This window comes from Sarcophilus harrisii, chromosome 5 (genome assembly GCF_902635505.1).
Source record: "Sarcophilus harrisii chromosome 5, mSarHar1.11, whole genome shotgun sequence".
Classification (NCBI taxonomy): Eukaryota; Metazoa; Chordata; class Mammalia; order Dasyuromorphia; family Dasyuridae; genus Sarcophilus; species Sarcophilus harrisii.
The window spans coordinates 242,641,743-242,655,348 of NC_045430.1; the positions used below are offsets into that span (position 1 = coordinate 242,641,743).

Sequence of the window (13,606 nt, forward strand, 5' to 3'; positions counted from 1 at the left end):
GAACAAATTAAAGTAGCATGGAATAGTTTATCTGTCAGTTTTGTGGATAAGGGAAGAATTTAGGAACAAAGAAGATATAGAGAGCATAGCAAAATGCAAAATAGATAATATTGATTATATAAAAAATTTTTGCACAAGCAAAACAAATGCAATCAAAATTATAAGAAAAGAAAACTAGGGAAAATTTTGCAATAATATCTTTAATAAAAGCCTAATTTCTCAAAAATATAGAGAACTGAGTCAAATGTATTAAAATATAAGTCATTCCCCAATTGATAAATGATCAAAGGGTATGAACAGGGAGTTTTCAGGCAAAGAAATTAAAGCTATCTATAATCATATGAAAAAATGCTCTAAATCAATGTCAGAGAAATACAAAATAAAATAATTCAGAGGTACCACCTCACACCTTTCAGAGTGGCTAATATGACAGGATAAGAAAATGATGCATGACATTGTAAGGGACATGGGGAAACTGGAACACTAATGCACTAGTGGTAGAGTTGTGAAATAATTCAACCATTCTGGAGAATAATTGGAAACTATATCCAAAAGGCTATAAAACTGTGCATAACCTTAGGTCCATTAATATCCCTTCTAGGTCAATAAGCCAAAGACTTAAAAAAAACATATTAAAAAATATTTAAAGCAGTTCTTTTTGTAGTGGCTAAGAATTGGAAATCAAAGGGGATATCCATCAATTGGAGAATGGCTAAACAAACGGTGGTATATGATTGTAATGGAATATTATTGTGCTATAAGAAATGACAAGCAGGGTGAGGTAAAAAAATTGAAAAGGCTTACATGAACTAATACATAGGGAAGTGAACAGAACCAGGAGAATGTTGTACACAATAACAGCAATATTGTTCAACAAAGAACTGTGAATGATTTAGTTATTTCCAGTAATCCAATGATCCAAAACAATCCCAAAGGACTAATGATGAAGAATACTATCCAGTTCCAGAGTAAGGACTGATGTTGACTGAATACAAACTAAAAAGTGCTGCTTTTCACTTTAATTTTTTTCTTTTATGAGTCTTCTTGTAAATGACTAATGACTAACATGGAATGTTTTACATAATTGCTCATATGTAACCTATGTCTGCTTGTGAGGTAGAGAGAATTAAATTTGGAACTCAAAACTTTAGATAAAAATGGTTTAAAAGTGGAGGATACAGAGAGAGATACAGAGAGACAGAAGCAGAGATGGAGACAGAGGGAGAAGGGAGAGAAGAGAGAAAGAGAGACAAAGACAGACAGAGACAGACAGGCAGACAGAGAGAAACAGAGAGGTAGAGAACCAGAAAGTTGAAAGAGCACAGAGAACCATTTGAACTGTAGGGCAGAGTGTGGTGCAGTGTGAGGGAGCTTCCAAAAATCTGAAGGGCCCTTTTTGTACTTTGCTTATAATTAACTAAAATCTGCCTTTATAGTTCAGTCCCAGATTCTAATTCCACTCTCTGCATCTGAGTAGAAATCTAATCTTCTTCACTTAACTCTTCAAAAAAAAAAATTGGGCCCATTTACTCTAACTGAAACAAAAGTTAGCAAGAGCTCTGAGCAACAATGATGCTAAGCAAAACTTCACTATGTTGCTAAGCAAGACTTTATTATGATGCTACACATGACTTAGTGAAACAATGCTATTGGGGGGGAGGGAGAATATATAACTGGTAGAGAATTTGTTTCTTATCTTCAAAGATCTGAAGGTCAAATAGATGAGATTTCCTACCACTACATAAGGTGAAGAGTAAAATGTTTGGGATGGAGTTGGGCAGGGAGAGAAGAGGGGGATGTAGGAAAAGACTGGAGAGAGAAGCAGCCCACATTGTATATGCATGAGTTGTTAATGTCTGGTGTGGGACAGGGGAAATGGTACGAAAAGTAGGAGGTAGAAAATCTGGGTTGTGAGCCCAGTCCAGACTAACCAGCCATATAACCTGGGGCATTCACATTTTTCCTGGATTTCAGTTTCGTCCTTTGTATATGGAGAGTTGGGATGTGGTCCTTTCCTCTATGTATTTGCCAAAGTGATTTTTCTTTCTTTCTTTTTTTTTGGGGGGGGGAGAAATGTTAGTTTTTTTAAAAAGATGTTTAATGATTATATATTCCTTTTACATCACCTGGATTTTCCCTCTATAAAAAGAGCTATCCGTTATAACAAGTGCTTTTTAAAATTTTTTTAAAAGGAAAGAGAACAAATTGAATAAAACTGATCAATTCGTTTTTCAAAATCTGATATTATAAGCAATGTTCTATATCCATGGGGCTGCCTACCTTTCCTGCAAAGGAGTGTGGTCCATATAATTTCAAGGCCAAAATTGTTCTTTATAATTTTGGAATATTGTTGATTGCTTTTTGGTGGTATTTTTTTTTCCCATTTACATTGTTTAGCCACTGTGAATATTGCATTCCTGATTTTGCCTGTTTCATTCTGCATCAATCAGCTTCATGTATACTCTTTCCATACTTTTCTGCATTCATCTTAATGGTTTTTTCTCATAGCTGATTTCATTCATGAGCCACAATTGGGCCATTTCCCAAATATTGGATTTCTACTTTGTTTCTTGCTCTTTGCTATCTTAAAAAAAGGATGCTATTAATATTTTGGTTAATACAGAGTGAAAAGAGATCCCAGCCAGACCTAAGACTAACTTCACTGCAAAATGCCCTCAGAGGCAGCTAATTCCTTTCACAGGATCAGTGTATTGGGAACCTTTTAAGCACCAGTCATAAAGCCAATTCTTTCTGCTTCTGTCCTCATTCACCAATACCAGGCTTCCTATGAGTCCTGTAGCCCCAGTCTCTGAAAAGAGTATTGCTTCCAGGCCTGGACTAGTTTGTTTTTTTTTATTAAACATGTTTGTAGCATCCTTCCATCATCTACTGCCCCGTGATTCCTGTATTCTGATTTCAGCATCATAGATATCTTGTTCTACTGCCCTTGTAAAGGATCTCAGCAGGAAAAAGGGAGGGGGCTGTGCTTTATTTGATGTCACCTTTTTTGTGTAGCTGAATTGCTTTTAGATCATGGCACAGTCCTCATCCAAAATGCTTACCATATGACCCAACTTTCTGTGGAGCCTCTTCACCAGTTTGAAGCATGACCCTAGAATTCAAGAAAGTTTTTGAGTGGCTGAATCTAAACACCTTTTATCCACATTGACTTTTTTGACAACAAACTGAAGTGTATGCAGAAAAATTACTGATTCAAAGGATTGCACAATTTAACATTTTATTTTAATAATTCCAAACTAGAATATTTGTACTAATTCTCAGCTCAACCAACAATGCATGAGTATGGCAGTTTTTCCACAAGCCTTCCAACATTGACAATCTCCATCTTTTGTCATCTTTGCAAGTTTGGTGGGTATGAGATAGGGGAAAATCTCAAAGTAGTTTTGGTTTGTCTTTTTCTTATTAGTGATTTGCAACATTCTTTTTTTTTTTCTTTTTGCTTGGGCAATTGGGGTTACACGGCTTGCCCATGGTCACACAGCCACGAAGTGTGTTAAGTGTTAAGTGTCTGAGTTCGGATTTGAACTCAGGTCCTCCTGATTTCAGGGTTAGTGCTCTAACCACTCCGCCCCCTAGCTGCCCCTGCAGAATTCTTTCAAATGTTTGTTAATAGGTTGCAATTCTTTAGAGAGTTGTTTATTCATATTCTTTGATTACGATGTGATATTTCTAAGGTACAAGTATAACCATATTACTCTTGTGCTCAGAAACCTATTGTGGCTCCCTCTTACCTCTAGGATATAATAGCTAAAATTCCAATTTTTGACAGTTAATTCCCTTCATAAACTGGTGGCTTATTATACATTATTCCTTGCATTAAATATTCTGTAATCCAACCTTCCTGACTTGCTCTTCCTCATGCAAACTTGCAACTTCCCATTTCTGGGCTTCTCAAAGGTTGTTTCTTCTACCTGGAATATCCTCATAGACAACTTTATATTTATTTGAGATATTTTGGGCTTATTTATATGTATACATGTTGTTTACTTCTAGTAAAATGGGTCAATTTCTTGCAAGTTGTTTTTGGTTTTGTATATCTGATAGTTAGCAGTGTCTGAAACAGTAGTCTCTTAATACTTAAAAATTATTTCATTTCTAATTCCCCTCTTCTTCATACCTTAAATCAGGCAACTGTCATTTTATTAAGCATTTAACCATATGCCAGGTTCTGTGTTGTTGAATTCTGCCATATAACTGAGCAATTAATATCCACAAAAAGAGATTACTCATAGGATGCCAAAGTCAGGATTTCCTGCATAAATTAGGATGGTAAAAGTCAAAAAGTATTTTGGCCCAAGCTCTTTAAAGACTCCTGGCAGATTCAGACATCTACCAGAGAAAGAATATGAGTAATTTCCTCATGTGAACTCCTTCCTTTCTCTTTACATTTGTGACCATTTGCATCCTGTGTTGAACCAGTGTGTGACTTAGGCTGGGGAGGCGAGAGGTGCCAGGTGCTGCTCCAAGCATCCCCTCATCAGCAGCCGGAGAACATCAATCACCCCTGAAAAGGATGAAAAAAGCTCTACTCCAGGCAATCTCACTTCCCTCATTTTTCCTTGGAGCCATTACACTTTCATATTAAAGTCTCCTGTGGTGGGGTGATTTTTCTGAGGTTATAATTTCATTTTTGTCAGTCTTAAAGCTAAATGAAACCTAATGGACTTGTCCTTCACCTAAGAAGGTCATAGGTATTGCTTTCTATAATGTCTGTACCTGCAGGCGACTACATCCCCTGCCCCCATCCCCATGACATACTATGCAAAGAACCTTACTTTTTTTTAAACAAATGATACATTTACCAACTGTACAGTGGGTCTGCAAATGAATTTTCTTTGTGCCTGAAAACATTGGAGATAAAGAGTGGGAGTAATAACTATCTTTGAGCCAGGAAAAGCTGGGTTCAAGGGCTGTCTTTGAAACATAAAATGATGTAACTTCTGTCACTTAATAATCTCTGTGTCCCTCCTCCCTCCCTCCCTTCCTTTCCTCCCTCTTTCCTTCCTTTTTTCCTTACTTCCTTCCTTGTTTCCCTTCCTTCCTTCCCTTCCTCCTTTGTTTCCTCTCTCCCTCCTTCCAAAGAAAAAAAGAATCCTTGATAACTGAAAAAAAAAACCTATTTAAAATCCCTCTTCTTTGTGTTCCAAGAAATTCTAAAGTTATATATAAATTGCAGAGAAGGTGCCCAGTTGTGTTTCTAAGTGAAGTTTCCTTATCTGAGTCTTTCTAGTGTCAGTGAAGGAGCAACCAGGTGATGCAGTGAATAGAATGCTATGTCTGGAGTCAGGAAGATCTGAGTTCAAATCTGGCCTCACTTAACCCTGTTTGCTGCCTCAATTACCTCATCTGTAAAATGGAGAATGGGATAGCAAATCACTTCATTATTTCTGCTAAGAAAACCCCAAATGGGGTCACAAAGAGTTGGAAATGACTGAACAAGAGTGTGTCAGTGCCTATCACTGAGTTTATTGATCTTTTTTTGTTTGTTAGTTTGTTTAGATCTCTAATTTCACTGGAGTTGAGAACTCCCTAGTGTGGAAACTCCTTCCAGTATTGCACATTAGCAGTTTCTAACCTTAGAGAATTGCTTGGGGCATTGAAAGATTCAGTGATTGGTCTGGTTATGTCAGAGGAAGGATTTGGACACCCCTGGTCTTCCTGATAGCAAGGTAGTTTTTCCATTAACTACCAAGCAATATTGCTTCTCTAAATCATCAATGTGCATTTCTTATAGCACAGAAATTCATTGAATTTATACAGCATAATTTGATGAGCCATTTCATAATCACTGGGCATCTATTTTATTTCCAGTTTTTTGCAACCCCCAAAACACTGCTACTATAAATATCTTGATACATATATATATATTTATCTAAACATATATAAACATATGATCTTTCCTCTAATTAATGACCTCTTTGAGACATATATCTAATCAGGAAGTCTTGAGCCAAAGGGTATAGACATTTTACTCAATTTATTTGAATAATTATAAACTGTTGTTTATAGTTGTAGTGATCGATAGCTCTATCAATAATTCCTACCTTTCCACAACCTCTGACACTTTTCTGAGATTTTTGCCAATTTTCTTGTTGTAAAGTGAAAAGTTTTAGTTGTTTGGATTTGCATTTCTCTTAGTATTAATGGTTTGGAGCCTTATTTCACATGGTTATTTATGATTTGTAATTCTTCTTTTGAATTCTTTCACCACTTTTCTATTGAAGAAAGACTTTACTCAGTTTCTAAGACCCCTTCCATCTTTAAATCTGTAATCCTGTGAGAATCAGTTAATAAGCATTCATTAAAAGCATTCTATAAGCCAGATACTCTCCTAAATACAATGACAAAAAAAAGACAAAGCCAGAACTTCCCCCTAAGGAACTTACATTCTAATGGAGTGTTCAACATGTAAATAACTAGATATATAGAGAATACATGGAAAACAATCTGAGGGGAGAAGGCATTAGCTGGGGAAGAGGTTGAAGGCTAGATAAGGTGGTCTAAATATGGTGGGAGTTGAACTAAGTCTTTGAAGGAAGCGGGGGAAACTAATAGACATCAATGAAGGGACAGAGCATTCCAGGCATAAGTAAGAGCCAGTTTAAAGGCATGAGAGTTTGAGATGGAGGAATAACTGCAAAATGGGCAATTGTATCTGTATTATTGAGTTATTAGAGTAAGGTGTAAGAAGACTAGAAAGGCAGAAAAGGACTAGGTTGTAAAGGGCTTTAAAATAACTATTTTCAAGATGGTCCTAGTGGCCATATGGAGCTGCAGATGCTCATTTTAGAGGGCAGACACATGGGCAGATCCTTTTCTTAGAAAAATTACATTGGCCCCTAAGTGGAAGATGGATTCAAGTAGACAAAGACTTGAGTAGAGAAAGCAATGAGAGCACTATCCTAACAAGTCAAATAGGCAGAGATATCCTAGATACTAGAGTGCTGGATGCGTTGTGGAGATCAGATATATGGGAGAGATGACATGAAGGCAGAAATGATAAGCTCTGGCCAAGAATTATTGGGTGTGTCGGGTGAGAATGAAGGCTTGGAATAATCACCTGGAAGGTTGTGGTCCTGGGTTTCATGGAAGTGTTGCCCGTGACATGAAGAGGGAACTTTAAAGTGACAAAGTCAGATTTAAGCCTTTGGGAAATAATTTTGGAATCATTTGGAAAATGATTGAATTGGGGAACAGGTAAACTCAAGGAGACAATTAGAAGCACATGACAAGAGCCAAGTTGGAAATAATTAGGACTTGAATGAGGAGGTGGCCATGAGAATGACAAGAAGGGGTCAGACATGAGAGCTATTGTTCTTGGGTTGGGAAAAATGGTACACCTGGGAGAGAAATAAGGCCAGTCAGAAGAGGGGTGGGATTTAACAGAAAGCCGACGACTTTCTTTTGGAACAGGTGAGCTTGAGGATTTTGCTCTCTCTGAGTTCTCCTCCTACCTATCTGATGATTTCTTCTCAGTCTCTTCCAGTGCTTCATTCCGGGCACAACCACTATAGGTATCCTCCAAAGCTCTTTCCTAAGACACTTTCTCTCTCTCCTCATACTCTTGGTGATCTCATTAATTTATGTGAGTTCACTTATCATTTCTATGCAAAGGATTGACAGATCCCTCCATGCACTCTAGTCACACAGGGTCCTTGTTAAACTGGATATATCCTGTAAACCTCTCACACCTAACTCATGCAAAGCAGAACTTCTTATTCTTTATTGCAAATCCTCCCGTTTTCTAACCTTCCCTCTTTGTGTCACGGCCACCAATAACATATGAACACTGAAACATTCACTGATAATGGGATGATGGGCATTCATTGAAGCCTCTCTGGGGTTCTGTATCTGCTTCTGTAAAATGGGAATAATAACATCTCTACTACTTCCCCCACAGGGTTGTTGTGAAGGTCAAATGAGACAATAAGTAAAAAGCTGTATGAATTAATGCCACTCATTATTACAGAATAAAATGCAAATATCTCAGCTTGATGATAGAGGTTCTTCCCAATCTGACTCCAGTCTTCCTTTCCTTCCTTATTAAACATTTAAATCTATTATGTATACTATTTTACAATCAGGTAAATGTTTCACAACTGACTCCCTGGAAGGAAAATATGTACCCAAGACATACTTTTAAGTTTAACCTGCCTTATTAGCAACTTCTCCATCACTTTTTAAAATGTAGAAATCAACAAAACAATAGCCATGGTTTGTAGCGCTTGTTTATTTCCAAGATTGAAATGTTCTCACTAAAAATTTAACAATAGGATCTAGAAAGCTGGTAGGAGCTGGCTCCTGCATACCCACAGACAGCCAAACTGAGTGTCCCCTAGAGTTGACATTTCATATCCTGCCTTTGTGCCTTTGTTATTTCTCATATGTGAAATCCACTGCTATGCTTTTTTTTTCCTTTCTAGTGTTTATGTGGTAGATCCTCTGATAGAATATTAACTCCTTCAGCATAAGCTCTAGTCTGTTTTTGTATTTACATTTCCAGAAAGCTTATGCTTGTGTTATATAATTTGAGGGCTGCCCCAAAGGTCTTTTTCATCAGCTTAACTTCTGTGTCTGAAATTTTTAAAGCTTTGTTCCTTTGAGGAAAACCACTGTGTTTTGGTTTTTTTGCACTGCAAATGCCCCTTAAGGTGATAAATACAATAAGTCTTATTATCTATTAATACTTAAGCATTTGCGGGAATTCCATCCCCTGGGAATAAGCTCTTATGCACACATATTTATGTCCCTGATTAGAAGGACACCTTGGCATGCATAATGGACAGAAAATTGGCCTCAGAGCCAGGAGAACTTTGGTTCAAGCATTGCCTCTGACATAGACTAACCATGTAACTCTGGACTAATTTAACTTTTCAGAGTTATAAGCAACTCTCTAAGATTCTAAATTACAGTGAAGGTGCTGATTTCTATTGATAGAGACAATTTCCTCATTCAGGAGGAAATCATAGGTCTGGCCTCATCCCTTAAACACAATTGTATTTCTTTACAGAATCTCCCTCCAACCCCAAATAATAACAATTTGGAAAATGGAAAATATATGACCCGACCTCAAAAGAAAGAAGAAGTGGTGTATAATGTAAAAGTCATTGAAATATCAACCAAGAAGTTTCCATATTCTTCCCAGTTCTTCTACAACCATGGGTAAGACATTTTGAATTTTTAGTTCTAAGTTTCTTCATTTGTAAAATGAATGAATTGAAAAGTTAATATAATCAGAAAACTCAAGCTCCAAAGATAGAAATTTGTCTATCGTTTTCCTCCTGATTTGCAGTTGAGGAAACCGGAGCCCAGTGACGCTACATAATTTGCCTAAGGTCATAGAATGGCAGAACTAAGATTTAATCCAGATCATCTGTCTCTTAATCCATTGTTCTTTCCACTCTTGCATATTACTTCTCCATGAGCAACCTGTAAAGGACCTTCTGTCTCTGACATCCCAACAGCAATAATCTGGCTGAGGGTGCATTGGGGAGTAGATATATAAAGGCAAATGAGATGGGTGGAGGAATAAGAACTATACTTGGAAGAAGGCAGGAGTGAAAAAGGGACATTATAAGGGCATGGACTACTATGGAGGAGAAAGGCAAAGTAGCATTCAGGTTAAGGAACTGGTATAAATTTTAAGTAAACATTACCCTCACCTCTTAATATGAATTCAATTGTTCATTTAAAAATTGCCATGGGCTTTGAAGTGAGTAATAGTTTTAAAAAATTATTCCATATCAATCGATCAACAGAGCAAATATTTATTGACTTCTTATCACATGAAAATCCCAGTGCTCAATTTCTTTTGGCTGAGGGCTGTTATTTCCCACTCAAAAAAACCCCATAGCAATTAGAAGTCAAAATTTCTTGCATAAAGTACTCAGTCATATTGGATTGCAGGTGTTTATCAATTTCAGTTAGATTTTGTGAAAATGGTCATAGGATCTTCAACTAATTGTTTAAAACCCATTTGTGCCTTAATTTTCTTCATCAGAACTGGACTAATGAATATATGTATGTTTGTATGGATGAATGGATGAAAAGGGAGAAAGAGAAGAATTTTTAGATACCTACTATTAAGTGACACTTCCAGTGCCAGGCACTGTCCTAAGTGTTTTACAAATATTTCATTTGATCAGCACAATGAATGAATGAATAAAGCAGCTCATTATGTTTAAAGTACTGAACTGGGGATACAAATAGAAAAGCAAGGTAGCCATATAATGGATATCAAAGCATACATGGGTGGCAGCATGATACAATGGAGAGAGCCCTGAAATTTGTAAGCAAAGGTCTTGGAGTTAAATCCTGGTTCTGCCACTTAGTGTGACCTTAATTAAGTCACTTAAATTTTGCATTGCTCAATTTCCTCATCTATAAAATGAAGGAATTGCAGCAGGGGTTAGAGCCTTGGTCCTGGAGTCAGGAGGACTGAGGTCAAACTTGACTTCAGGTACTAACCAGCCATGTGAACCTGAATAAATCATTAACCTCATTGCTTCAGTTTCCTCATCTTTAAAATGAGAGAATTGTGCTAGATTTCCATGTCTAATTCTATGATTCTTTGCTACTTATCAAGTGCTCATAAAGATTATTAGTGAATATTTCAAAGTCCAGTTCTTCTTGTGCAGCAAAATAACTGTACGGACATGCATACATATATGGTATTTAACATATTTAACATGTATTGGTCAACCTGCCATCTGGGGGAGGGAGTGGGGGGGAAAGAGGGGAAAAAATGGAACAAAAGGTTTTGCAATTGTCAATGCCAAAAAAACTACCCATGCATATATCTTGTAAATAAAAAGCTATAATAAAAAAGATAAAGATTAAAAAAGATTATTAGTGAAATGCTTGTTAAGGGATTTAAACTTTCTCAAATGAGCATAGCACATAGCCAATTTCAGATGTGGAAGCTGAGGCTAAGAAAGGTTGACTCACTCAAGACCACACAAGTGGTCTAAGTGCTTGGGGCAGGTTTGAACTTATATCTTTCCAACTCAAAATATGTTCAGTATTGAATATGTCCAATGCTCAATCTGCTTTCAGATATGATGAGACTTCTACATGGCTGGACCCTTTTTTAGCTTGTAGTTTTTGGAGAATCAAGAATTTGCTTCTACTTTAAGAATAAAAATTCCTAAGGGATTCCTGACTTGCTGACAAGGTTCCCTTGGGGGTTGTGATTTGTTGCTAAGTTACAGCTTTGGCCTTACTCTGCTATTAGAACTGCTAATAGTTCTACCAGATAACTCATCTCTGTAGGGCAGTACATCAGAGCAAGAGATGTCTGGTCTTCTGGTCAATTGGAACACAAATCTAGCTCCAACCCATCTAATTTTCTGGACTGATGAACCATAGCACACTCTATACAGTCTATATTCCAGTCAAACTAGCATAGATATTCCTGTTCCTGCTAATGAGCCTTTTAGAATCATCTTCCCCAAATGTGGAAAGCTCTTTCTCTTTTCACCCAGACTTTGATATCCTTAGCTCCTTTCTAGCACAGCTCAAGAGCTCGATCCTCTATTTGGGCCTCCTGTTCTCCAAGTTAGTTTTCTCCTTCCTCTGCTCACATTCACTTTAAATTTTGTCTTTTACTTTTTTGCTTTTTTATCTGCATATATGTATTACCCATTCTAGTAAAATGTAAGCTTCTTGAAGACAGGGACTGCTTCATTTTTAGTTTTTATATCATGAGTTCCTAGCATTAATACCTGGCATATAACAGGTGCTTAATAAACGATTGTTGACTTGAATTTGTTGAGATTGCCAAAGCCCTGGTGCTGGGGATTTAGTGAGTGCTGTCTCTCCCAATAACTACTTCCCTCTCCAGCTGCGTAGAATGTTGTTCAGTACCACGGCTAGCTTCCTTGGAATTCAGCCACATCTAACTGACTTATTTGCTGACTTACCTTCAGCATCTCTCTTAACAAGAGGAAGAATAATTATCAATGATGTGTAGAGGGCACCTTACTAAATTCTGGGGATCCAAAGGTGTCCTTCCCCTATACACCCCAAAAAAGGGAAAGAAAAGATCCACAATCCTTAAGAAGCTAATCTCCTGGGGAGGACCCAGCACATAAGCAGAATAAATTCTGGCTAATCTGAGGAAGAGAGAGCACTACCAGCTGAACTGAGATTCAGAGACCGTGCATGATGCAGGAATGGTCCCCTAGCAAACTCCTTATTTAGGATAGCTTTGTTTCCTTTGTGCTGAAACCTTTTAATCTCTCCCATGGCACAACATTTTGTTGATGATGCTCACTCGTGTCCTTCTCCATGTCCTCCTTCACTAACCTTTTGATAATGCACATGCCTGAAATGCACCTTCACTGAAGGTAAAAATTCTCAAGCGTAGAGCCAAAAAAGCATGGAGGATATAGCCTATGCCAGTAGACAAAGGTGTGGAAAGCAGCAATAGGCTGATTTGGCTAAATGGTATAAGAACAATTCTTAAACATAATAAATCTAGAGAACTAGGATAACCCCTTACTCTTGAAGACTTTGAATCCTAAATGTGTTATTTACAAAGAATAGATTATCTCAGAAAATAGGAGTATCAGAATGGAGATAACATAACAAAATCATGTGGTTGGAAAGACTGAGGTTGCTTTCATAAGATAGGGTGCCGTGAATAGAACCTGGAGTCAGGAAAACCTGAGTTTCAATGAAGCCTCAGATACTTTAGCTGGACAAGTCACTTAACTTCTGTCTACTTTAGTTTCCTAATCCAATCATTATAGTGCTTATATCCCATGGTTGTTGAGAGGATCAAATGAGATCATATTTGTAAAGCATTCAGCACAATTTCTGGCACGTAGTAGGAGTTTATAAATGCCATTTCCTTCCTTTCTCTACTGCAAATATTTAAAGAATTTGTATAAATGTGAGATTATATTAGGAATGAATCATTAGCAAAAACCTTAATTTAGGGCAAATATGCATTCTTATTGTGGAAGCTTATTGATACTTTTCTCCAGCATTTCTTTATTGGTGATAATAGCAATCTATTAATCCCTACCATATGAGACTCTATGACCCCCAGGGAATCTTAACTTTAATTCTTCAGAGTCTGTGATTGTCTTGCTGTCCCAAAGAATCAGTGGGCTTAAAAAGATTGGATCACAGCTTTGCAATTTCCTAAAACCAGCCCAACCCACAACCTCCTGTTCAATTCTGGGCTCTGTTCATTGTTCATTTGTACTTTCCAATGAAATAAGCCAGCTTTACCCCTTCAACTTCATGTCATCAAAAACTTGTATATAACTCACCCCCCCAAATAGCTTGCATATTCATATGGCAAAAGTAATTGATAATCTATGAACTAACCATGTATTGTCAAGAGATGGAGCACGAGACTTTCAAGATGAAGTATTGTAAGATTTATGAGAAAATCTGTACAAGAAGTGCACAAAATGGAAAGGGAGGGAGGGATTGTTATTTACATCTTTGCAGGAAATAATTTCATTGATGATATCATAGCATAGTCCTGTTTATATTTAATGAGTTGTTTTTCTTTCAGCAAAACCATCAGGCATCATCAGTAAATGAAAATGTATTAATATTGCCCAAATAT

The 13,606-nt window shown here is 37.1% G+C and overlaps 1 protein-coding gene across 4 annotated transcripts in view; it reads left to right on the forward strand.

The window, feature by feature from the left end:
* The window catches only part of CDK14 (cyclin dependent kinase 14), a 673,115-nt gene that overhangs the window by 12,231 nt on the left and 647,278 nt on the right, over positions 1–13,606 (forward strand). For 2 of the 4 annotated variants that reach the window (XM_031939987.1, XM_031939990.1), the window contains exons 1-2: positions 1,685–1,746; positions 9,032–9,183. Coding sequence is in view for 1 of the 4 variants with exons in the window: in XM_031939990.1 (XP_031795850.1) it covers positions 9,180–9,183 (4 nt within the window). In the remaining 3 variants the exon portion in view is untranslated. Of the gene's footprint in view, positions 1–1,684; positions 1,747–9,031; positions 9,184–13,606 lie in introns of those variants that run through there. The other 2 variants (XM_031939988.1, XM_031939989.1) reach the window with 1 other exon arrangement.